Below are 24,544 nucleotides of genomic sequence, written 5' to 3'. Positions count from 1 at the left end.
AAAGCCCTGCCTTAAAAAATAACAACACGTTAAGTCCTTGCACTCCAGCAAACCCCACCGCAAAGATGGCGGCGAGACGAGGCAACCCCTCCGCCTTCTCCTCCCACCGCCAAAGCCTCCCGTCTCACATTTCCCACAAACCCCTGCGCGAGGCGCCGCTCGCCGAGACCAGCCCAGCCAGCCCGCGACCAGTGCGCACGCGCGACGCGACGTCACGTGCGCACCCGGGCTCCGCGGAGCTGGCAGGAGGGGCCTTGCCAGCTTCCGCCGCCGCGTCGCTTCGGGGCTCGGCCGGCGCGTTCGCGTTGCCTCCGCCGCCACCGCGGGGCAGCCGGGGGCCGCGGGGCCGTGCGGGGAGCTCGCAGCGGCGCGGCCATGGGACTGCGCCGAGCCCGGTGACAGCAGGGAGCCGAACGGCCCGGGCCCTGAGCACGTCTGCCTCGGGGGGCCTCGCCCTCCTGCTCGCGGGGCCGGGGCTCCTGCTGCCGCTGCTGGCGCTGCTCCTGGCGGCGGCGGCGGCCAGGATCATGTCGGGCCGCCGCTGCGCCGGTGGGGGCGCGGCCTGCGCGGGCGCGGCGGCCGACGCCGTGGAGCCTGCCGCCCGCGAACTGTTCGAGGCGTGCCGCAACGGGGACGTGGAGCGAGTCAAGAGGCTGGTGACGCCGGAGAAGGTGAACAGCCGCGACACCGCGGGCAGGAAATCCACCCCACTCCACTTCGCCGCAGGTAACCGAGGCCGGAGCGAGTCGCCGGCCACCCCACCTGCCCACCCGGGGCTCGCGGGCCGGAAACCGGGCGCTGCTCCTCCGCCCACTGCCTTACCCCCTCGGGCTCCCGTCGCAGTCTCCTGTCTGGCGTTGAGTGGGAACGGAGGGGGTTGGGCCGGGGGGAGAGCGTTCCGCACTCGCTGGCTCGCTGGAGGGAGGTGGTTGTTGTTTGCTTTGTTTTGCACCAACTGTGCTTGTAGCCCCTTCCGGCCTTGCTACCTGAAAGGCCTCTTCGTGCCAGGAAGAGTAGGAGATTCGGTAGACTTGGGATTTGAAAGGGCAGCTATCTCCAGACTCTATCCTTTTGCAGAAGTCCTCTTTCAATCCTCTTATCAGTTCTTTGGACTAAGGTCTTAAAGGCCTTTGTAAAATGCAGGGATGTGGTTTGAGAGTAACTTAATTGGCCACCTACGCATCCGTGTTGATTTGGTTTATCAGGGTCGGCAGTCATTATTAGCAGGTTTCTGGGAGAACTGAAATCTGGCTTAGGCTGGGTGCAGGCGGTAGTCTCCACCATGCACAGAAGTTGGGATGGGAAGTGGTAAGATAAGAGGAAAACTGGTGCAGCTTGGATCTAACATTTAAATTGCAACTAACTTGGTTTCATTCTGAGATTTAGAATGAATGAGTTTAAATATATACGAGGTTCATGATTAAAACATGTTAAATTGAAGGTTTTTTAGAAACTAGAGACTTCCTTTATACTTTTAATTTTGAGGAAAGATCGTGACTGCCTCTAACCTCAAGTGAGCCATTTTTTCCTGAAAATGGGAATAGGTTTTCATGCTTAAGATAGTCCTGGTTTTTAATTTCGTGTATGACATGATTTTTCAAGTAATTTTTTTTGAAAAAGCAAGAAAAGGAGAACACATTTTAAAGTATTTAAAAAACTCTCCTGGTTTTTTTTTAAAGTGGGAATGGTGAGCAGAAAGAATGCACGAGAAGATTTTCTTGTTTGCAGGCATTGCTTTTACACTTTCTACCAATTGGAGATTTGTTTGCTTTAACCAGTTGCATTAACCAGTATTTACGTTTCAAAATGTAAATACTAATAGTTGGTATGCTGTCTTGATCAGTTGTAACTTCTTTGGTTTCCAATTTGGAGAGTCTTTAAGGGAGAAAGTTTGGGGAGTCCCTTGGTAGAACTAGAAATATATACCTGTGGGCAGAGGAAAGGAAAGGTAGAAGAATACTAAAGTCAGATCTCACCATTTTGCCTAAAAATTTGGTGATCACTGCTGCCTTTCATTAGTTGATTTAGATTTCCCTGTTTGACCATGTAGTCAACATTAAACAAGTGATTTGGCAAACCCTCTTAACCAACTGATACATAATCCAAAGGGTAGTGTTACCTAGATTCTATTCACTTGATCTGTGGGATAAAAATAACCAAGGAAGATCTTAGTTGCTACCTTTCAAGAATTTGTTGTATTAGTGAGTCCACATCTGAAAATAGTAATATTTAGAGGTTTAAGGTTATGGGATTAGCTTATTTACCTTGTTCCTCCCCCACCATCACATAATCAGTTTTGTCCCTCCATTTCAAACTACCTTTTGCATAGATTTCCTAGTGGAAAACTTTTGGAACCAGTTTACCCAGTTATCCGGCACAGATTATAAAATTAATCTTATGAGTTTATACCTTAAAGACTTAAGGTATAAAAGGGGTAATAAAGTAAAAATTAGTAATGTCTTCATTAAACCAGAGTTTTTAAAGCCCCGAATTTAAATCCAGGTATATAAGAAACTTCTTTATTAGCTATGTAAATTTAGTCTGTATTATTAGATTAATGAAAAAGGACCTGTTTTCCTTACTTAGAAATAAATGCATCCAATTGCATTTACATTTAATATATGGAGAATAGATTTCATAATCTCTTTTGTACATAGTGAATTACCAGATATGTTAATGTGCATGTATGCTTGCCTTTGGAAGCTCGTTATAGGTATTGGTCCTATGTAACTGCCAGACCAAGCAAAAGTTCTTGTGTTTGTATCACAGAGTAAGCTACAATATAAAGTATGTAAAAAGCCAATAAAAGTTTGGAGTTTTATGGGGCGGGCATGTTTTTGTCTTTCAGTTTTGATTTTTTTAATTTATCTTTAATTGAGATAGTATTTGGATTTCCCCATCTGGTATTGCCACCATAGTGGACCCACCACCAAGTCACCATAGCCCATTAGTTTAATTTTCAAGGAACAAAAATGAAAGATATGTGCAGATCAATGAAAATAAATCATGGTAGAACAACAGTTCAGAAAAAAAATTGGTCTTTTTTTCATATAAAAATCTTAATTCAGTTAAAAGAATTATCTTTCGCTAGTCCCAAAGGAGTTAACTTCTGTTAATGAAAAATGTAATTAGCATAAACAGCAACTTTATTAAGTGTTTTTTCTTATTGCACTAGATTATATTTCTTCTCAGTAAGTATGGTTAAGTCATTTCTTAGGAGAAAAATTGTTTCCTCTTTAATCCACCCACCTCCCCCCCTCCCTCCCCCACCCAACCCCCTCACACACAGTGCAAAACTGTGATTTTTTTTTTTTTGTGACACATCACAGAACTTGTAGAGGCAAGTTGGTGGTAGGGAGGCTGCAACTCTTAATTTTTCTAAAGCAGTAGCATCTGAAATTCTTGACAGTGTAACCCCTAGGAAAACAACAAATTTCAGTAGAGGAGATTGTTTCTCTGAATTTATTTCTGAACAGTAAGTGACAGAAAATTTGGGAGAAAATCATCTTGATGTCTATCATAGCCAATAAAAGAAATACATAGCATTCTCTAGAATCAGAGAACGAAGAACCTAGGAGAGAATAGAATTCCATGCCTGGGGAATCTTAAGTTTGAGGTGCACAGAGAGTTACCATTTACTAGAGAAAAAAAATAATAAAATCATTTATTAGGTTCAAGAAATTTGGGTGAAAAAGAGTGGAAAGAGATTTACATACACACACACCCTCAAATTGGAGAGTTCCGACTACATAAGGTAACACTTGTTTCATATTTGTAATGTGTTGTGTGTTATAGCCATGTATTTGTGGTGTGTTACTCAGCCAGGTACACTGAACCAAACAGACTAAAGGTCATTTAAAATTATCAGTTGGGTAAACTGCATTTTTTTTTTTAATTATAGGTGGGGGGAGTGGAATTAGAGCATCTGAAATTTACCATACAAACATAGGAAAACCAGAGTTTCTTATTCTAGAGGTGAGAGAAGACTAAAGTTGAGTAATGTTACCGTCTTCACAGTCAGTCATATAGAAAACTAAGTGAATGTTACTTGTGTATTTCCGAAGTCAAAACTAGGGCTAGTAGGTAGAAGGTTGCTCAGCATTACACTACCTTTAGCATTCTGTGCAACCACGGAATTGACTACAGATGTCCAAAGAGTGTCTGGATTGGCATCTTTCATAGAGGTTGTAGAAAGAAATTCTGCATAGAGTGGGCAATTGGACCAACAGGTCCAAATCTGACTGGTTTAAGAAAGTGGAATGATTCCTCCAGTTGAAGATTTTAACAGCTCAGCTACAAAAGATAATACTTTTGTGGTTACTTTCATATCCAGATGGTGCTGTTGAAGACCTCCTTGAACCTTTCAATGGCATTCCCTTCTTTTGGGTGTAGACCAATTCATAATTATGCGGGTGAACAAAATGCATCCATATTCCTTACCTAGGACTAGAATTGTAGATTATTGTTTCCAGGATTAGTTTTGCTGTGGGAGATGATTAAATTCTACATCAGCAGAAAACCTTGATACCAGGTAAAGACAAGTCTTTAAAAATACAGAATCTTGATTCATCAGATCTCACAGTTTATCATTAAGACTAGAGCTACACGTACTTTTCCCTCTTCTCTTGCTGACTTAGGAGTCGGCAATTTAAATCAGTAACAGTGGGCCTCCCCGGTGGCGCAGTGGTTGAGCGCTGGGATCCCCGGCTGTTCCCTGGCCACTGGAGGAGGGTCCCGCATGGCGCGCAGACCTCTCCTGCCACCCGCTGCTACCCTCAGCAGTGTACTTCGGTCCTTCTGCCTGCTCTGCTCCCCGCTCTGGCTCTGGTGAATTCTCTCACCCTCCCACGCTTCTGACTGTACCCAGTGCTTGTATGTACAAACAAACAAACAAATAAATAAATAAATCTTTAAAAAAAAAATCAGTAACAACTAGTTTGGAGTGCTTGTTTCAGTACTTCCCCATTCAGAGTGTTAGAATTTCATGACCTCAGAGGCCATGACATTCTTTTTCATGTTTCTCCTGGTCATCAAATAGTCTGACCTGGGCAAAACATTCTCCTGTGGGCAAAACATTCTCCTGGGTATTCTTCATTCTAAAGAAATATGTGTGAGAAGTACCTTGTCTGGATCTTAGTAGACTGAAGTTAATAAATGAGAAATTTAAAATGACATACCTCAGAAAAAATGTAACAAGAGTCCTGCCGTGTAAGTGAAAGCTATAGGCTGTTTGGTTATATATTGCCATCTTCCAGAACAGAGGAGTTCTCTGTTTCATGGCATTTTCTCTTTATGAACTTCTTCTGACAAACCACTTGTTGTACCAGGTTGGCAGGACATCACCATCATTTCACATTGGACCAATAGTTCATCCCACTTTGGGATTATTATAAAAAGGAGGGCTACATGAGTAAAAAAAGTAACTCAGTGAAACTTCTAAGAACCTAATTTGTTTTATCCCCTGGCTGATTCTTGGAAGCCATTCATTTCAGATGAAAGCATGTTTCCAATATAACACAAAATATGATACGTTAACAATAGTCATGTTTGGAAAGATAGTTCCTGAACTGCTAAAACTCATGGTATGTAGGTAGTACAGTTTGACAAGAGAGAAATTAAATAGACTGCTTTTGTTAGTGCCCACAAATCAACTCCATATTCTCTATGAGAGTCATTTATTTACTATGCCAGCAGAGAATTAGACGTGCATTAAACAAATTCTTATCAAGTGCCGTGATATGCTAGATACTGCCTTGGCTGATGAAGAGAAATGGACAGGATGCAGTACCTACCATTCAGTGATGTACACTTTATTGAGCAGCACACTTTTCCCAAATAAACTTGCTTTGTTTCACTGTCAGAGCTTTATAATGGATTCACTCAGTGTATGGTTTCATTAAAGTTTTCACACATACATTGTTTACAGAGGAGGGCTGTTCCATAATTACAAAGTAAACCACTGTGTATCCTGAGGCCATCCTTAAGGCCTCTTGTTCCTTTGTAAAGAAATCCTTAAGATATGAAGATTGGCATTAAAACTAAGGATATGCCTATTCTCCTTTTACCTGGCCAGTGAGAACATGATCAGAATATGCCCACAAAACTATTTTTTCTTCGAGAAATGAGTACTTAACAAAAGTGCTTTGAACTAATCTTGAGAGCATAAGAATGGCGATTTCATCAGGGATTAACTCTCAGAGTTTGGGAAGCATCTTAAATCTGAAGGTTTCACCAAATCCCAAAGGTGGAAGATTTTAAAAATTAGACATAATCCCCCTCTAAAGAATTTCCTTTCGTGCCAAAAAATGGCTTCAGACATTTAAATCTCAGACTTTTCATGACCTCGGCTTACAATGTGACTTTGAAAACTGCTGATCTCTGACTTCAGTATCCACATAGGTTTCAGACATCTGACTAACCGTGTTGATACAAAGTTGTTGAAGTAGAAGTCATCTGTGTCTTGAACTGCTGGTAGCTATATAGATATAATCACTTGACCTTGCTACCCACATCTCCTCAGATACTTCAATTTCAGTATTTAGTCATACATGTTAGTACTGAATCTAGCTCTCCCTAACTCTGGTTTAAAGCAACCTTCTTCTTTACCTAATGATATTTTGACAAAAGGCGACTAGTCTTTTGTGCTGCTAGATCACCAACTTTGGAGATACCTTACTAGTTGACACTGGCTCTTATTAACAACTGAAAGCTCTACTCTAACAATCTCTATGCCCACCCTTTTTTGGGACATTAACCTGTTTTGATTACTTCACATACGTTGATCACCACTGAAAAAATAGTGATCCTTCTAGAAATGCTTGGATATGTCAAATAACTTGACATAGTGGGTGGTACCTTTACTAACTTTTCTTTATTCTGATTCCTTTTCTCTTTCCAATTTAAGAAGTCTTGTATAAAAATACTTCCTCCAGGTGGGTGAACAGCTGGGATAGCAGAATCTGTTTTTGGGGCAACTGTAGATGGTGCACTTGGGAAGGATAGTGTGATTAATGGTGCCCAGGAAGACTGCAGTCAGAGTGTAGTGGCAACAGATTGTCTTTTTTTCTCTCTGAAATTTTCCAACCTGACTTCTTCAGTGTCATGCTTTCTTAGTTTTACTTCTCAGTCTCTTTTTCTCATACCATGATGATTAATTCAGCTGGTAGCTGTTACCAATAAATTGGTGTATACCATGCACTGTAAAGGGTGCTGGGAGAGGTAATAATGAACTAAGATAGACATAGCTCATCCGTTACGGAAAGTAAGACTCCGGGGAATAAGCAAATAGTAATTGCCAATTTTATTAAGTGCCAGGGGATACTGCTGTGAACAAAGACAAATCCCTATTTTTCTGGAACTTTACATTCCACTGTAGTAAGAGAGGGAGGACCAAACATACAGAGTAGGGTTAAGGTAGGAAATAATTGGATGGGCAGAGTGAGCTGCCTTTGATAGGGTGGTCAGGATAACTTCCTAAGGTGGAGACTTTCAAACAGCTTAGGCAGTGAGTAAAAGTGAGGAATGCAAAAAGCAAGGGAGGACAGTTCAGGTAGAGAGGTAGCATGTACCCAGTCACTGGAAAACATTGCCAGAGTTGATGAACTCAAAAGAAAGTGGATCATAGCTTGAAAAAGGGGAATAGTATGAAGTGAAGTTAGAGAAGTAGAGAAAGGCCCACTCAAACAGCAGACCTTTCCGGCCATAGCAGAATGATTGGCCAGTAAAACCAACTCCCTTTCTTTGAAGCCTCTGATCAGCTGTCACCATCTCAGCAAGACCTGTGTTCACTTCCCTACTCACCTTTATAACTCCCCTCCATCACTGCCCCCCCATACACACACCCTGATCAGTGCTTATTCTGCTTTTCCTAATTGCCTTCTAATACACTTATTTTTTGCATTGCTCATCTTCCCTCTCTCCATAAAATAGAACCTTCACAAAGGCAGAGATCTGTTCTATTTTGTTCACTGGTATGTCTCACTCAGAAATATGTTTGTCACATAGTAAATATTCCCTGATCATTTATTTGTTAAATTGCTGGATGAGGAAGAAAGAAAACCAGGAGAGTGTGATGTTATAGAAACTTTAAAGAGTGTTTCAGGAATCAGTTGTTGCTGAGAGGTCTATTCAAATGGGAGCAGTCATGTGTCCTTTGGATTTGACAACATGGAAATTTTATGTACCTTGATGAAAGCAGTTGGAAGCAAGAAACTAGATTGAATTTGGAAGAGTGGATAGAAGGTGAAAGAGTTGACCACAACAACTCATAGAATTTTGGTTATGCATGGAAGCAAAGAAATGGGAATGTGGGTTCTGGGAGAATATTTTTTATAAAATGGAACATACTGGAACATGTTTACATGCTGATAGGAATGATCTGGTACAGAGGGAGATATAAGGGGAGTGGCAAACACTACCTTGAAAAGGTGAGGAAGATTTCTAGTCCTTTCTTTTCTCTTACAGAGAGACATGATGAGATGGGACTGCTTTTTGGTAAGAAGTACACTTTGATCAAAATAGGTAGAAAACTGGTTCTCATTAAACAACTTCATTTTTGTGCATGACTTCAAATAACATCTTTATGGTTATGACTTCAAAATGTCAGTCTCCAGCTCAAGCTGTTGTCCTGAGTCAAGATCCACAGAACCATCTCCTTACTATTTGTCCCACAAGTACCTCAAACTAAGCAGTTCCGAAAACAGATATTCTCCCACAAAACCTCCTATGTTATTTTGTATCTCAGAGATCTGATAGTTATCCCCTTTTCTCTCCTTTCCCCAAATTAAAGAAGTTGCAAGATACTATTAGTTTTCTCTTCTCTCTGTCTCTCTGTATTTACTCTGGGTAACTAAAGATTCAGAAAAACCTAACCGTAAGGTTTGTTTGACTTTTTTTTCCCCCCTTCTTTTTTTTTCTTAAGATTCATTTATTCACACATACAAGAACTGGGGCACAGGCCAGATGTGCAGGAGGGTGAGAGGACTCACCAGAGACAGCAGGAAACAGAACAGGCAGACTGACTAAAATACACTGCTGAGGGGAGCAGCGGGCGAGACAGTAGAGGTCTCCTGCACCATGTGGGCATCTCCCTGGCTAGCCGGGATTGAACCCGCGCTGCAGAGGCTGCGGACAACTTCACAGCACTGCGCCAAATCATCTGCACCACCAGGGAGGCCCTTATTGGACCTTTTTAGAAGAAGATGCAGAGCAGTGTTTGTTTTTTTTCAGTGGCAGTTTTAGTAGGTATTTGACTGTCCTTCATTAACTGTTGATAACTCCCCCCTCCCCCCAAAGTGCCAATTCTTGCACTGGCTGGCAATAGCCTGATAGCACTGTCTTTAATTAACCCCTGTGCCACCAGGAAGGCCCCCCAACTATTGATAACTTTTAGCAGTATTTTTCATACTGTTTCTAAAAGGTGTCTTGGGGATAAAGAGGACTTTTGAGGGTGAGAAGAATTCATCATGAATAGTTTTATTTCATTAAATCAGATTCAGTTAATTTGCAACTATGAGTGTCATCTACAAACCAGGCATTGGGTATTTAGCAGTGAATATGGCAAATTGGAATTTTATATAAAACTTCTTTAAAATCAGCTGTTTGAAAATAGTTTGTAAAACACTGGTCTATAGGATAAAGTCCTGATGCCACCTTAGCAGGATATATAGGGTTCTCCCTGATCTGGCAAGTGCCTACTTACGCATTCTGGGTCCTGACTTATAAATGATAGACTGTTTCATGCTGGGGGTGTCAGTACTGTTCCTTGCTCAGGTCTTTCCCCACCCGCTTTCCTCATTCTCCTAATGATCCCTTTTTTAATAAACTTTCAGTTCAGGTGTCATCACTAGAATCTCTGGGGTAATCCTTCCTCCTTTCTGCTTTCACCCAGTTTAGGTCTTCTCTTCTTTGACCTCTTCTAGCATTTCACACATTTCTTTATTACAACAATTATATTGTGTCAGTTGGTTCTTATTTGTTTCTTCACATCTTAAATTGTGAGCTCTTTAGTAGAGAGAATCAAGATGTTTGTCTTTGTGACACAAGCCTAGCAATATTAAAATAAACTAATAAAGAGTTCAGTTAATATTTTCAGCCATCTATTTTTTTAAAAGATTTGTTTATTTATGCACACAAGAACTAGGGTACAGGCCAGAAGTGCTGGTCGGGGGGGGGGGGCAAGTGGACCCACTATAGACAGAGTGGGGAGCAGAACAGGTGGACTGACTGCAATACACTGCTGAGGGGAGCAGCAGGCGAGTCAGAAAAGGTCTGCTGCACCATGTGGGCAGCTCCCTGGCCTGGGATCAAACTCGTGCTTGCAGTGGCTGTGGACAGCTTCATAGGTTGCATTTCAACCCCTTGCACCACCAGGGAGGCCCTATCACTATTTCTTAAGATAGTGATTTAAATACATTTTCATATATTATGTTTTTTAAACAAATGAAAATGTATGTACACTATCTGGAATTTTCTATTTGCAATTTAAAATGCTATTGTAGAGCATCAAACATTTGAACTTTCAACTTTCAGGCACTTATTTCATAACTTTCTTTAAGGTTAGTAATACCCCCAAATGCATTTGAGAAACCCATTGATTTTTTCATTAATATTAGTATTATAATTAAGACCACCGTTCCATCAATGAATTGTTGGTTTTTTTCCCCATCCCAAAACTTTGTAGTATGACTTCTATAATTTGAGAGAATTTAAATGCGGATAATTTGTTTTCTTCCAGGTTTTGGGCGGAAAGATGTAGTTGAATATTTGCTTCAGAATGGTGCAAATGTCCAAGCACGTGATGATGGAGGGCTTATTCCTCTTCATAATGCGTGTTCTTTTGGTCATGCTGAAGTAGTCAATCTCCTTTTGCGACATGGTGCAGACCCAAATGCTCGTGATAATTGGAATTATACTCCTCTCCATGAAGCTGCAATTAAAGGAAAGATTGATGTTTGCATTGGTAAGACTGCTTGCTTTCCAAGTCTCTTTTCCTTTGTGTTATCTTACATTGCTACTGCCCTTTGTTGATAACCCTGCCCTCATTGATACCTGAGTGTCAGACATAAAAATAATTAGCTTTAATAATGTGGGGTTTTCCAGATATAAAGATCTGCACTGCCTGTTATGGTAACTAAGGAATTGTAACTAGTCCAAATTGAGATGCTATACGGGGAAAATATGAACCAGATTTCAAAGACAGTATGAGAAAAGGCATGCAAATTATCTTATTAACTTTGTATTAATTATGATATAAATCTAAATGTTGAATGACAATATTTTGTGTATATTGTATTAAATAAAAGCTATTAAAGTTAATTTAACCTATTTTTTTAATGTGGCTACTAGAAAATTTTAAATTACCTATGTGACTCACATTTTATTTCTAGTCAACAGAACTGTTACAAATAGGAATAGAGTGGGATGAACATGAACACTATCAAAGAACTGGAACTGGACTTGCTTTCTGTCTTCCCATAGCTTCTTCCCATAGCTCCTTATTTATAGAGTATGCTAAACTGTCTTTATGCAGAGCATAGCACAAGTTGTCTCTTTTTGTGAGCTTTGGGTTTGTAACGTGGCAGCTTTTATTTGTGGCTAATTAACCCCATAGAGAATATTCTCTTTTATTTCTTTCAAGAATTTACCTTTGTGACTTGTGTGTGTGTATGTGAATAGGTCCCTATTCCAGGGCAATCCAAATCTTTATAAATTTTATGGATCAATCTAATATATTCAATAATGGCATGTTTTATATATATGATTATCTTAAAAATGCATTTGCTATGCTAGTAGGATATGAAAGGTCTTGAAATAACTGAAACTTCTGAACCAGAACTTTTGAAAAAATGATTTGCAAAAATCAAATTGTCATGATTACCATTTGGAAAGGTAGTGTTGCTATTTTGCAGTGCTCTTGCAACATGGAGCTGAGCCGACCATCCGAAATACAGATGGAAGGACAGCATTGGATTTAGCAGACCCATCTGCCAAAGCAGTGCTGACTGGTAAGTCTGCGTACTCTCTTTGGGTATTCGATGAAGAATATAAAGTACAAGTTTGCTAGGTAGACAGATCCCATCCTGCAGTTAATGACCTCAGCCAGCTTTTTATAAGTATCAGTTCAGTTGTTTTCCTTTCCTACATCTGGACAATTGGTATTTAATTCTTAACTAGGAAAGGTAAAGGTAAAGCTTTTTTCCTCTCCCCCTCCCCTTTTAAATTGTGCAAATTTGTGATTACCTTCTTAGTGGGGACAAGGTGGTAGATAATTTTGTGTTACTCTCATGTATTCAGGACTTTCTTTTGATATTTGAATTTTTCAGATAACTTGTGTTTATCCATTTGTTTATTATCCTCGTTTTAAAATGTATTTTAACTTTTTTTTTTTAAATGAAATCCTTTCAAAAATCTTTAGCCATTCTATTATTTTTCTAAACAGAGAATTCTGAGCACACCAGTTTTGGTACCATGAAATGTGCCAATTATTGTACTCTACTATAACACTTTCATTTCCTTGAAACCTATTAAGAATTATAAGGTTGTGGTTGCTAGGTTCATTTTAGACTGTCAAACTTTTTGAGTTGTAATATTTACTTGCCATATTTTCTCCTTTAAGTGTTTCCTCTTAAGCATCAACTCTCCGCCATATTATTTTCTGGATTTTTATCTGGTATGTGATCACTATTAGAATTATGTCTAATCTAATAGTCAAGATCCTGAAGGGTTCTGCCGTGAGCTTTTTTGCTTGGACTTTTTGCTAGTGTCGTAGATTCCAGAAAAGTGAACTATTACTATAACCATGATTCTATGTTCATTTCTTCCTTCATTTTTCCATGCCATTTTTTGCTTTCACCATTCTAAAAATATCTTCGAGCTCAAAAGAAATTTTGCACTACTAATCAGTACATGATTTGTATTGTGGGAAGTAGGTTTGGGTATCCTTTCAGCAAATCAATGAGCCATATGTTAAATTATGTTAATTTAAGTTGCATTTAAGTTATAGTTTGCATTAATTTGTAAATATAAGAGCTATAAACATAAAAATTTTTATTTTAATCCTATTTTTATTTGTATGTATTTGAAGTAGCATAAATTAGGTTTGAAAATTTTCCACATTTATAAAAATGTTTAATAATGATTTTGTTAAGTTGATATGTTATAGAATGTCATTTCTGCAGTATGGATGTAATGGGTGTTGTTTTCATTTTGAATGAAGTTGGGGATACATTTTGTCTATTATAAATATAATATACTGATTTTAGAAAATTTGAGAAGAAAAGAAAAGGAAAAGCTCACCTATAACCATCACCCAAGATAAACTTTGTTATAATGTTGGTATATTTCTTTCTTGGCTTTACTTTTTTGTGCACATTGTGTTCTAATAGTTGGAGTAACACTTCATTATATGAAGTGTTCCATGTTCTTCACAAAATTATTTTTTAACTGTACTGGAATCTGTTGATTAAACATTTTCCTTTTATTGGAGATTTCTTCCACATTTGCATACTTTAAATGTAGTTTAGTGAGCAACTTTATGCATAAAATTGTCAATGTATAAAGAAATTTTTTTAATTTCTACTTTTTTTTTCCTAATTCCCAGGTGAATATAAGAAAGATGAACTCTTGGAAAGTGCCAGGTGTGTACTAGTATTAACAATTATTAAGTATTACCATGAATATGTCACCATTTATTTATTACAGTAATTAAACTTGAAGAGTGAAATTTTTTATTGCAATTTATTTATGTATATTTTACATCATTGTTCATTTTTGTACAATGTTTGCTTTCTCCTTTCATATGTAGTCCCCATAGAATTCCCACCACCAATTCACCCACGCACCATCTCCATAGTCCCCTGTGCTCTTTCCTCCCCTGTTCTGATCCTTCTCCCTCCCTCTCCCCCACAAAATGTCTCTGATTTATAGTTGCCTGCCAAATTTATTTTTTGTTACTATTTTTTTCCCTGATCCCTTATTTGGTTCCCCTATATTCCTCCTATAAGTGAAACAATTCGATATTTTTCTTTTTTCTTCTGACATTTCAAGAGTGAAATTTTTTTTTTTTCCCAAGATTTATTTTTATTTATTTATACAAGCACTGGGTACAGTCAGAAGCATGGAGGGTGAGAGAATTCACCAGAGCCAGAGCAGGGAGCAGAGCAGGCAGAAGGACCAAAGTACACTGCTGAGGGGAACAGTGGATGGCAGGAGAGGTCTGGGCAGCAGGCGAGGTCTGCACGCCATGTGGGACCCTCCTCTGGTGGCCAGGTAGCAGCCGGGGATCGAACCGGCGTTGCAGAGGCTGCGGGCAGCTTCGCTACCCAACGCTCAACTGCTGTACCACCAGGGGAGGCCCAAGAGTGAAATTTTTTTAATGGTCATTACATGTCTTCAAATAAGATCCAGTAAAGAATGCAAATTTATAATACAATTTTTTTGTGCACTAGGAGTGGCAATGAGGAAAAAATGATGGCTCTACTTACACCTTTAAATGTCAATTGTCACGCAAGTGATGGCAGAAAGGTATTAACTTTGCAATTAAGTTTGTGTTCATTTCCTGGTGACATGAAAATGTGTTTATCTTACAAGTTAAAACATTTGATGAGAATACTGATATTTTCTGTAAGCAGTAATTTGGATTAATTCTAAACTTTAGTGTAACTTCATTGATAGTAATATTTAAGTATTTACTTCCTATTTATGATATTGAACCACTAAACTTTCATGCCATACCTCCATTATATATATTGAATTTTGTAAAACCAAACTTGTAACTATTTAGACAATGAAATTACAAAGTTTTTTTCCAGGTGGTGTGTTTTTTTATGTTTGGATTTTTACCTTTTTTTGCGCACCTTTTTTTAAAGTCATTTAAATTTCATTAATTTGTCTGGTTAATATTTCAGTCAACTCCATTGCATTTGGCAGCAGGATATAACAGAGTAAAAATTGTGCAACTGCTTTTGCAACATGGAGCTGATGTCCATGCTAAAGATAAAGGGTAAGTAAGCATTTAATCAACACTGAGCATTTCTTAAATGTTACTGTTCTTATAATAATCTCTGTAATCTTAAAAAAATGATGTTTCTTTACAATATACATACTACTTTTACAATATACATATTACTCTGAGGTCACAGGGAACTAAGTACACTATTCATAAGGCTTACTCTGCCTTTTAGGGGTCATGAGGAGACAACTATCAAGTTCTCCAGTAAGTGTGAGGTGATAAATAGAGAGGGATAGTACTAGAGGAGTTCCTAGGAGGGAACTAATGCTAAGTAATGATTGGAGTGGTTGGGGAATGCTTCAAGAACAGGTGATACTTGACCTGGACTCAATGTAGGAAAGCAGAGAACACATTTTAGAACTAAAGGATATACACAGCATGTAAAGAAACTAACGTACGTTTTACAGCTTTTTAAAGAAACAATGACTAGACCAGCTTGACTGATGTAGATGTTTTACATAAGGGAGAATGAAGGCTAGGGTTGGTAAGGCTAGGATTGGTATATTAGAAAGGAATTTCGACTTCATTGTGTGAGTCGTGATAGCCACTGAAAAATTTTAAGGGGAGTGAGTCTTTTAAAAAGGGTGTGTTAGGAGGCACCTTCTGGCAATATTGTGTAGAATAGATTGAAGAGTAACACTAGAGGCAAAAAAAAATGAAAAAGCAGTTAGGAGAGTAAATGTTCCAGGGGTTCAGGCTTAATGAAGATCATTAGTAGTGCAAGGGAATGGGAAATGATAAGACTTAAGTGTGAGAAATAGTAAAAATGTAGCAATGGGTAATATTTATTGACTATTGGAAGTGATGAGAGTGACAGGAATAAAAAGATGAGTACATTTCAAATTCTAAAGCCAAATGAGTGAGAGACATAGTGATACACTAATCCAGGAGGGAAAATTATTTTGAAGTAAAACATTGATTTCACTTTTAGTAAGTAACCCCAAGAAGGAACAACCCAAAGATATCGTAAAGATAAAAGAATCTTAAAGATAAAAAGATTTTAAGATTCCACTGTAACTTCAGAAGAAAGTTTTTCTTCTGTTGCCATCATGAAGGAATTGAGTTTTAGTTTTTTAAGAAATATAGCAGTTTTACCTTACAGGATCTCAAAAAAAAAAAATTTCCCCCCCCCCCCAAAAGAGGGATAGTGATTGAACTCTGACTTCAGGAAGATGTATAGAAGTGAGCAAGGCTGCAAGAGGGAGGGAAAACTATACCTCAAGCACGGGATTTTATGTGTGGAAGCATATGGAGAATTGCAGTTGTTTTAGTATAGTGTCACTGAAGGGTAAGGGTAGAAAGGCACTTAGGGTATTTCAGGCAAAGCAGTTGGAACTGTCTTTTGAAATCAAGGAAGAACCAGTGAAGGGGATTTAAAAAAGGAATAATAGCATCGTATTTACCATTTAGAATAATCTAATGACATGTAGAGGATAAATTGAAGTGGGGGTCCTATTTCAGTAGTACAGGGAGTAATAACACAGGCCCAAACTAAGGGGGGGGATGATTGATTGAAAAGACTTTTGGGGGCCTCCCTGGTGGCACAAGGGGTTAAGTCTCCGCACTGTCAGGCTATTGCCAGCCACTACAGCATGAGTTCAATCCCCAGCCAGGGATAAACCCACATGGTGCAGCAAACCTCTCCTGTCTTGCCAGCTGCTCCCTTCAGCGGTGTATTTTAATAGATCTGCCTGTTCTGGTTCCCACTCTGTCTCTGGTGAATCCTCTCACCACCCCCGCCCCCCACCTCTGGCCTGTACCCCAATTTTTTTTTTTTTAATTTTTTTTTTCCTTTAATATTTATTTATTTATTTATGCAAGCACTGGGTATAGTCAGAAGCGCAGGAGGGTGAGAGAATTCACCAGAGTCAGAGCAGGATGCAGAACAGGCAGAAGGACTGAAGTACACTGCCTAGGGGAGCAGCGGGCGGCAGGAGAGGTCTAGCGCGCCATGTGGGACCCTCCTCTGGTGGCCGGGGAGCAGCCGGGGATCGAACCGGCACTGCAGAGGCTGCGGGCAGCTTCGCAACCCAGCACTCAACCACTGCGCCACCGGGGAGGCCCTGTACCCCAATTCTTGTATGCATACATAAATAAAAATAAATTTTTTTTTTTAAAAAACGACTTTTGGGAGTTATAAGTGTTGGGAATTGGGATTCAAGGGGGTATTATTTAATTTTATATTTTTATTAGGTTACATAAGCCATTTACTGTTTAAATTTAAGTATAAAGTTACCTAAAATTAATAGGCCTAAGGAATCTAATAACATACTTTTCCTCGCTGCTCATATCGTAGTGATCTGGTGCCATTACACAATGCCTGTTCTTATGGTCATTATGAAGTAACTGAACTTCTGGTCAAGGTTAGTTCTTTTCTACTTTTCTTACAACAGTGTAAAACTACTTGAAATACATAGCATATATATTTGAAATACATAGCCTAATAACTTTAATGTTTCTATATATTTTTAGTTCTCAGTGGCTATTGAAGGCGTATTTATAATCATTATAAAATGTAGGTAATTGATCAATTAGCACCTGCTTGTTTTGCATCTGAGAAACCATAAGTTTTTAGAGCTAAAAATAGAAAATTTGGAATGTTATTGTGGATGAGATTGAACCATCAGACAGATTTCTTTGGGACTTAATACTGACTGGTTTTTTCCTAAGGCCTAGTGTTCGCTAAGAGTGGGAGGCTGCCTAGAGTTTATGCATAGAGAGGAACTTAGCAGAGGTGAGGGTGCAGTTATCAGAGTAATCAAGTTTTGGAGAGTCAGGATAAAGCAAGTAGATAGGGACTGAGAATACAGGCAGGATGCTGAGGCAGCACCAAGCCAGGTGACAGCACTTGAACACTTGCTAAAGGGTCTGATGGCAGAGTGTGACATTTGACAGCAAACTATGGTAACCGTTTTCCATGATCAGAACTCTGTACAAATTGTGAGGGTAAAAAACTAACATGATTTTATTCCAGTAATAGTACAGAGACAAGAGCAACTGTGATTTTGTTCAAACTGCCTTGGGAATATGTTGTTATTCTAGGCTGTCAGTATTTTTTTAATTACTCTTTTAAACCAAAATAGTTAGGGACAGTGGGATGACAAGTAGTCTAGAAATCATCTGATACGAAGGATGAGTGAAGGATCTGAAGGTAGTTAGACTCAAAAAGAAAAACATGTTGCCTTCAAATACACAAAGAATACTGATCACTTTTGCTCCAAAGACCAATAGATCGACGTTAAAAGTACACATTTAATTTAAATAGAAGAGAACGTCCTAAAAACAAGAATTACCTGATAATTATAAAAAGCCATGTTTGTTGATAGTTTCCCATTGTTGAATGTTCTACAAAACTAGTTCTATTTACAGGAATGCTGTGAGAGGAATTTCTGTTGATGGAAAGTTGAACTAATTCAGCTTGTGTGATTAACTGTAATATTTATTAGTAGCTACAGTTGAAAAGATTGACAATACTAAGTTTTAGCCAAGGATATGGAGCTTCAGAACTCAGACATTGATGATGACAATGCAAAGATAATACAGACATTTAAGAAAACTAAAATGTCAGATAGTAGGATGATGACATTTCTGTATAATCTATGCAATATAATGCCACTTAACAAAAAATATTAATAAAACATCATGAATGAATCTCACAGAACATTGTGAAAGGAGCTAGACACAGAAGTATATACTGTTATTCCATTTTCCTGAAATTCATGAACAGGCACAGCCTAACAATATATGGCGCTAATGGCCAGAAAGGGGCAGAAATTGTTTGTAAAGGAAGCATGAGGGAACATTCTGGCTTTTTGAAAGTGTTCTATATCTTGATTTAGATAATGGTATATGAATAAAAACATTTGTCAAAACTCATCAAACTAAGGGGCCTCCCTGGTGACCTAGTGGTAAAGTCTCAGCGCTACCACTGCAAAGGCCCACCACTGTGGCCTGAGTTCTTTCCCCAGCTAGGGAGCTAACCTGCATGGTGCAGCAGACCTCTTTTGTGTTGCCCGCTGCTCCCCACAGCAGTGTATTTCATTCAAATCTGCCTGTTCTGTGCCCCACTCTGTCTTTGGTAAATCCTCTACACCCTCTCCCCTGTACCTCTGGCCTACACCCCAGTTCTTCTCAAAAAAAAAAAAAAAATCTTAAAAAAAAAAAAAACCTCATCTAACTTAGCTGCATTTTACCATATATAAGTTATACCTCAAAACGGAAAAATTTTTGGAAAAATTTGTAGGCTAAATCTAAAGCTTTGTTCATACCTGCTTTTTAGCAGTAAAAGAATTAAGTAGGCCCTTGACATAGCAACCAGTTAATGTTTTTCCATGTAGAGGGAAAAAAAAAACCTCTCTGAAATAATGGGTTTAAAAAGTGAACTTTGGGGATATTGCCTGTTTAAGCTTGCATGATGTTAAATTACACAGTACTAATAATTCTAAATTCTCTTGAAAATTGAACACTAAATATGTGTGTTTCCTCCCTTCCCCCACCAGCATGGTGCCTGCGTAAATGCAATGGACTTGTGGCAATTTACTCCTCTTCATGAGGCAGCTTCTAAGAACAGGGTTGAAGTGTGTTCTCTTCTCCTAAGTTATGGTGCAGATCCAACATTACTGAATTGTCACAACAAAAGTGCTATAGACTTGGCACCCACACCACAGTTAAAAGAAAGATTAGCATGTGAGTACAAAATTATTGTTTAGCTACCATCTATACCCATAAATAAAATAAAATTTTTGTTTCATAATTGTTTAAATAATAGAATTTTTTTCCTTAGCCATGGGTGTCTGTGGTTATTATTCAGGTTAGCATATGTAATCATTTGGAGGTTGCTACTTATTCTCTATGCTATGAAAAGAACATGTATTTATACTCTTTTTTTCCCAAGTCAAGTTATATGCTTTAATGTTTATGTATGCATATGTGTGTGTCTGTGTACATGTATGTCTTAGAAATGATAGGTTTTTTTAAAAAAGTATTTGGGGTTTGTTCTTATCTTTGATTTGACATTTTAATTAATCTGTGAAATTAAAGTTTTATTGTAGCATTGTCTTATAAACATAGTCTCCCCACATTTTACCATCCTAACATACGATGGTACCTAGGTAGGTTTGTGGTTTTATGTCCATGACTGAAATAAATGTGAAAAATAGCCACCTAACTCAGGTATGGTATTACTATCCACAAATAGGAAATTTGTACTATTTTGGAATAATAAAGGATAGCGGTTGGTTTCACAAGTTTAATGAAAAAAAGAAAGGACTCTTGAGAGAATATTCTCATACATTCATTAGTGGGTGGCTCTTGGAAGTATCCAACTTGTGTAGTCGTCTCCAATTCTCTGATATGTTTGAGCAAACCAACTGCTACTACCATAATGCTAGTGCAAGGGCTATGACCACCCTTTGTTTTATTTCTTTACTGAGAAAAGTTCTGTGGAAACTTTCTTCTATGGAAATTTTCCTAGAAAATTCTCAGAACTCTGATCTGGAATATATTACAGTAGTAGATACTTCCAGACCAACATAAGCCTTAAATTAGCCATGAGTTACACTTGCTGTATGTGCACTTGGGGATAAGCTGAGTCCTAACTGTGGGGAACTGGAATACCACTGTCTCCCTTTTCAGAGGTTATATTTGGAGTCCTTCTTTAACACATTAATCAGTTAGATAATTTTGAAAATAAGTTAAAAAAAATACACGTAGTCTTTTACTAGGAAAGTCCTGTTGATTTGATAATTCTCATGCAGATTCAAATGCTTTGTCTTTACCTAGATGAATTTAAAGGCCACTCACTGCTGCAGGCTGCACGGGAAGCTGATGTTACACGAATTAAAAAACATCTCTCTCTAGAAATGGTGAATTTCAAGCATCCTCAGACTCATGAGACAGCATTGGTAATGTTTCAGATTTCCATTCCTTAAATACGGTAAAAAAACATGCTAAATTAATCACACTATTGTATTTATTTTGCTGATACAGAATAATACCCTACTTTTAGTAATAGCATTGCACATATATAAGGAAAAAATGTTAAACAATACTGAAAAATAGACAACCTCAACCTCTCTTTAAGACATTACTCATTTGAATACACTTCCAAAAATAATTTTATTCATACATTGGCATATATTTATGTCACTTTTTATCATAAATGATATTTGTAATTTACCTTTTTTTAATTATAAAAATTATAAATGATGATTGAAAATTTGGAACCCAGTGGAATAATGAAAAAGAAAACCTTGACATCATGATAAAAACCACTTGGTATTCGAATTTTTTTCACAGTTCGATCTAAGGTCTATATATATTCCTTCTATAATATGTGAATAAAGTATCTGGTGGGTAGTGGCTGCTTCCCTAATAGAGGTACTAACAGCTCTGTGGGGCTATAAGAAAGTACATGAGAATCTGGCAGCCTGCAGGAAAGCATTCAGACCAGAATGGAAACTAGCAGCGGTAAGTGATGAAAGTTAGGAGAGGGGAATGATATGCTAAGAGGCTATCTTTTAAGTAGAAGTTTAAAAGGAAAAATGTTAAGTCCTGCTGTATGAATGCAGAACGTGCTTTTTGGGTAAGGAAAGTTGACACTAAGTAAATGAATGTGTTTAGGGGCAGGTTTACTCGCCCAATATTTTTTGCAGTTTTTTCACTCCCTTGTGCCATGATATAAACTTTGTGAACTTTAAGTAGAAATCTACCTTTCAAACATTTTAGATCTTTTTGCTACTTGTAAAAAATATTCAATTAAAAAAATAGAAAAGCTTCAGACTAGTCAGTAATGCTATTGTGCAATTAAAATCCTAAGTGCATCAAAATAGTATAGAGAAACTTGGCGAGATTGACATGGAGAAGTTTCTGGTCTGAAAAACTAGTATTACATATTGTTTTCCCCTAAATATTCTACTATTCACTTATTTTCTTCAATAACCTTAAAACATACTTGAGTATTGGTGGATAGTTGTGGTGCAGGGACAGTGTCTCCCAAGTGTCCAGAGATTCCTAGAGCGGAGGAATAGGGGTAGGTGCAGTTTGAAATGAATGTGATCAAGAATTCTTAGAAATGACTATTTCTATTCTCTCTGCTATCCTACTAGATGTTCTGCAATAAAAGCCATATATATATATATATATATATATATATATATATCTCAAAGGAACTATGTTCAATTAGAAATGGTTTTACTAAGAGTAAAGGAGTGATTTTGGTGACAGTACAGCAATAGCACCAAAGAATGAATGAATCTGAATCAAAGTCAGATAGACTTTATAATTAATAATAGGTTAAAATCAGGACTGATTTATGTGTGCTGTATATTTAGATATATAGAGCAACTTAACAGTTAGCCAAAATTTTTATTCCAAGAATTCTCAGGGTTCAGTTTTAACTTACCATAATATGAATTGAGTTCGTCATTCACTCATTCTGACATTTATGAACACCTGTTGTGTATGAGTATCACCCTGGGATGTTGGGGATAAAAGGATTTGAGACATCACCATAAGATACTAAGTTTATAACTCTCAAATTGCTACTTCCTGTCTCCTTTCCTCCCTGATACTTCAGAGACATAGATGCTGCAGTATCCAACTCAGAGTGTATCATTGTCTACCACTGATTTTGCCAAAATCAGTCCATCCTCTATTCTTTGGAGCAAATAGTTCAGAGGGAAATGAATACTACTCAGCTGGTCAGCTATTCCAGCAGTACTATTACTAAGCAGAGTCCAGAGCTCATGGGTGCTCTGTTATCTCCATGTAAGGAAACCCAACCTTTGGGGTATTTCATTAACCTTTAAAAAACAACATAAATACCATGCTATATCTGGCAGCAGTTTTGAAAAAGAGTGTTCGTTACTAAATTTTTGGTCATAAAGTTTTCCATCACATCAGCATTCACTTTTTCAAAGATAAATGGCAACTATAGCTTGATAGGAATTTTTTTTTTTTTTAAATTTATGCAAGCACTGGGTACAGTCAGAAGCGCGGGAGGGTGAAAGAATTCACCAGAGTCAGAGCGGGGAGCACAACAGACAGACTGACGAAATACACTGCTGAGGGGAGCAGCCGGAGGCAGGAGGTGTCTGCGCACCTTGTGGGACCCTTGCCAGTGGCCGGGGATCGAACCGGCGCTGCAGAGGCTGTGGGCAGCTTCGCAACCCAGCACTCAACCGCTGTGCCACCGGGGAGGCCCTTGATAGGAATTTTTAATTGCAGTTCTCTCTTAGAAGATAGGAGTTTCAGGCCCTGTATGAATTTGGTAATCGTTGCACATTCTGTCCTATAGAAGGTCTTTGAAGAGCAAAGTTGGGTCCAAAATGACACAAGATAAAGTTAACATCTTGACTGTTCTTGATTGAAAACACAAATGTTCTTAAAAATCAGTTATGGCTTCTACTGGCCTGGGAGTCCCACTTTATCTTTGTTCCTTTTCTCCTTAATAAACTTTTTCTTTTAAAAAAAATCAATTATGTATAGTCCTTGATTAATGCTACAATTTAAATTATCTAGCATTGTGCCGCGGCATCTCCATATCCCAAAAGAAAGCAAATATGTGAACTGTTGCTAAGAAAAGGAGCAAACATCAATGAAAAGACTAAAGAGTAAGTATAATCTCAATAATTAAAAATTATTGACATATTATTTTTTGAAAAATACATTCATTGTCTGGCTTTTCTTTAAGATTCTTGACTCCTCTGCACGTGGCATCTGAGAAAGCGCATAATGATGTTGTCGAAGTAGTGGTGAAACATGAAGCAAAGGTATACTTCCTTTTTGGTAATCTTTGGTAGTAAAATGAGTTACTTTCTATTTAGTACAAGAAATGCCCGACTTCCTGAACTGTTTACTCTCTTATAAGTTATACTTTTTTCCTTCATAATCTGTATTCAATATTAATCCTGCCAGATACACTTTTTATATCTAAGTTTTTGCTAGAAAGCCTATGATTTTACTCAAAAATACAGTATTCCTATATATCTTTACTTTTCCATTCCTTTTAACCACAGCCCATTGGTCGGGTTATCCTTAAGATCTTTTTCTAATATTACACTCGTCAACATATCCTCAACTAGAGACATACTCTTTCTGACTTGTTACCTTTTTCTCAGTTGTACCTTCTGTTCCTTAGTTACCATGATAGCGCTTATTAATTTTGTTGGCCAAAGTGCTTCCCCTTTGTTATTTCAGTGACTTAAGTCTATAAACTTGTCACAGAAGGAACTGCATTACTTAAATAATTGGACCGAAATCTTTATAAGCTCCCTACATTGAGAAGTTACTTTTCTTTACTTGGTGCTTCTATATAAAGCATTTTATTCATAGATAATCATGCTTTTATCGAGGCTTGAAATCATTATTTCTTACCCAGGGACTTTTAAAAATACTCAGTAACCGTTACACATAGCATCTCAGATTGAAATAGATGACCATCACTTAATTCAACAGATTCTTGCCTTCTGCAAACATCATTAGTATAAATTCATTATAAAGCAGAAAGACTGAAGCTGCTCTGAATGAAGTGAG

General features: G+C 38.1%; 1 protein-coding gene across 1 annotated transcript in view; it reads left to right on the top strand.

Annotated features, from left to right (window-relative positions):
• Positions 1–527: 527 nt before the first annotated feature.
• The window catches only part of TNKS2 (tankyrase 2), a gene marked incomplete at both ends in the record, with an annotated part of 60,135 nt that continues 36,118 nt past the window's right edge, over positions 528–24,544 (top strand). The window contains 11 exons of the mRNA XM_084245113.1: positions 528–726; positions 10,736–10,960; positions 11,910–12,005; positions 13,601–13,637; positions 14,448–14,523; positions 14,907–15,001; positions 17,307–17,373; positions 19,510–19,696; positions 20,792–20,913; positions 23,531–23,622; positions 23,703–23,781. Of these exons, the coding sequence (XP_084101239.1) occupies positions 528–726; positions 10,736–10,960; positions 11,910–12,005; positions 13,601–13,637; positions 14,448–14,523; positions 14,907–15,001; positions 17,307–17,373; positions 19,510–19,696; positions 20,792–20,913; positions 23,531–23,622; positions 23,703–23,781 (1,275 nt within the window). The remainder of the gene's footprint in view (positions 727–10,735; positions 10,961–11,909; positions 12,006–13,600; positions 13,638–14,447; positions 14,524–14,906; positions 15,002–17,306; positions 17,374–19,509; positions 19,697–20,791; positions 20,914–23,530; positions 23,623–23,702; positions 23,782–24,544) is intronic.

Source organism: Talpa europaea (assembly GCF_964194135.1).
Source record: "Talpa europaea genome assembly, chromosome: 10".
NCBI classification, from domain to species: domain Eukaryota; kingdom Metazoa; phylum Chordata; class Mammalia; order Eulipotyphla; family Talpidae; genus Talpa; species Talpa europaea.
Note: the sequence above shows the minus strand (reverse complement) of the source record. Positions and strands in the feature narration are given on the sequence as shown.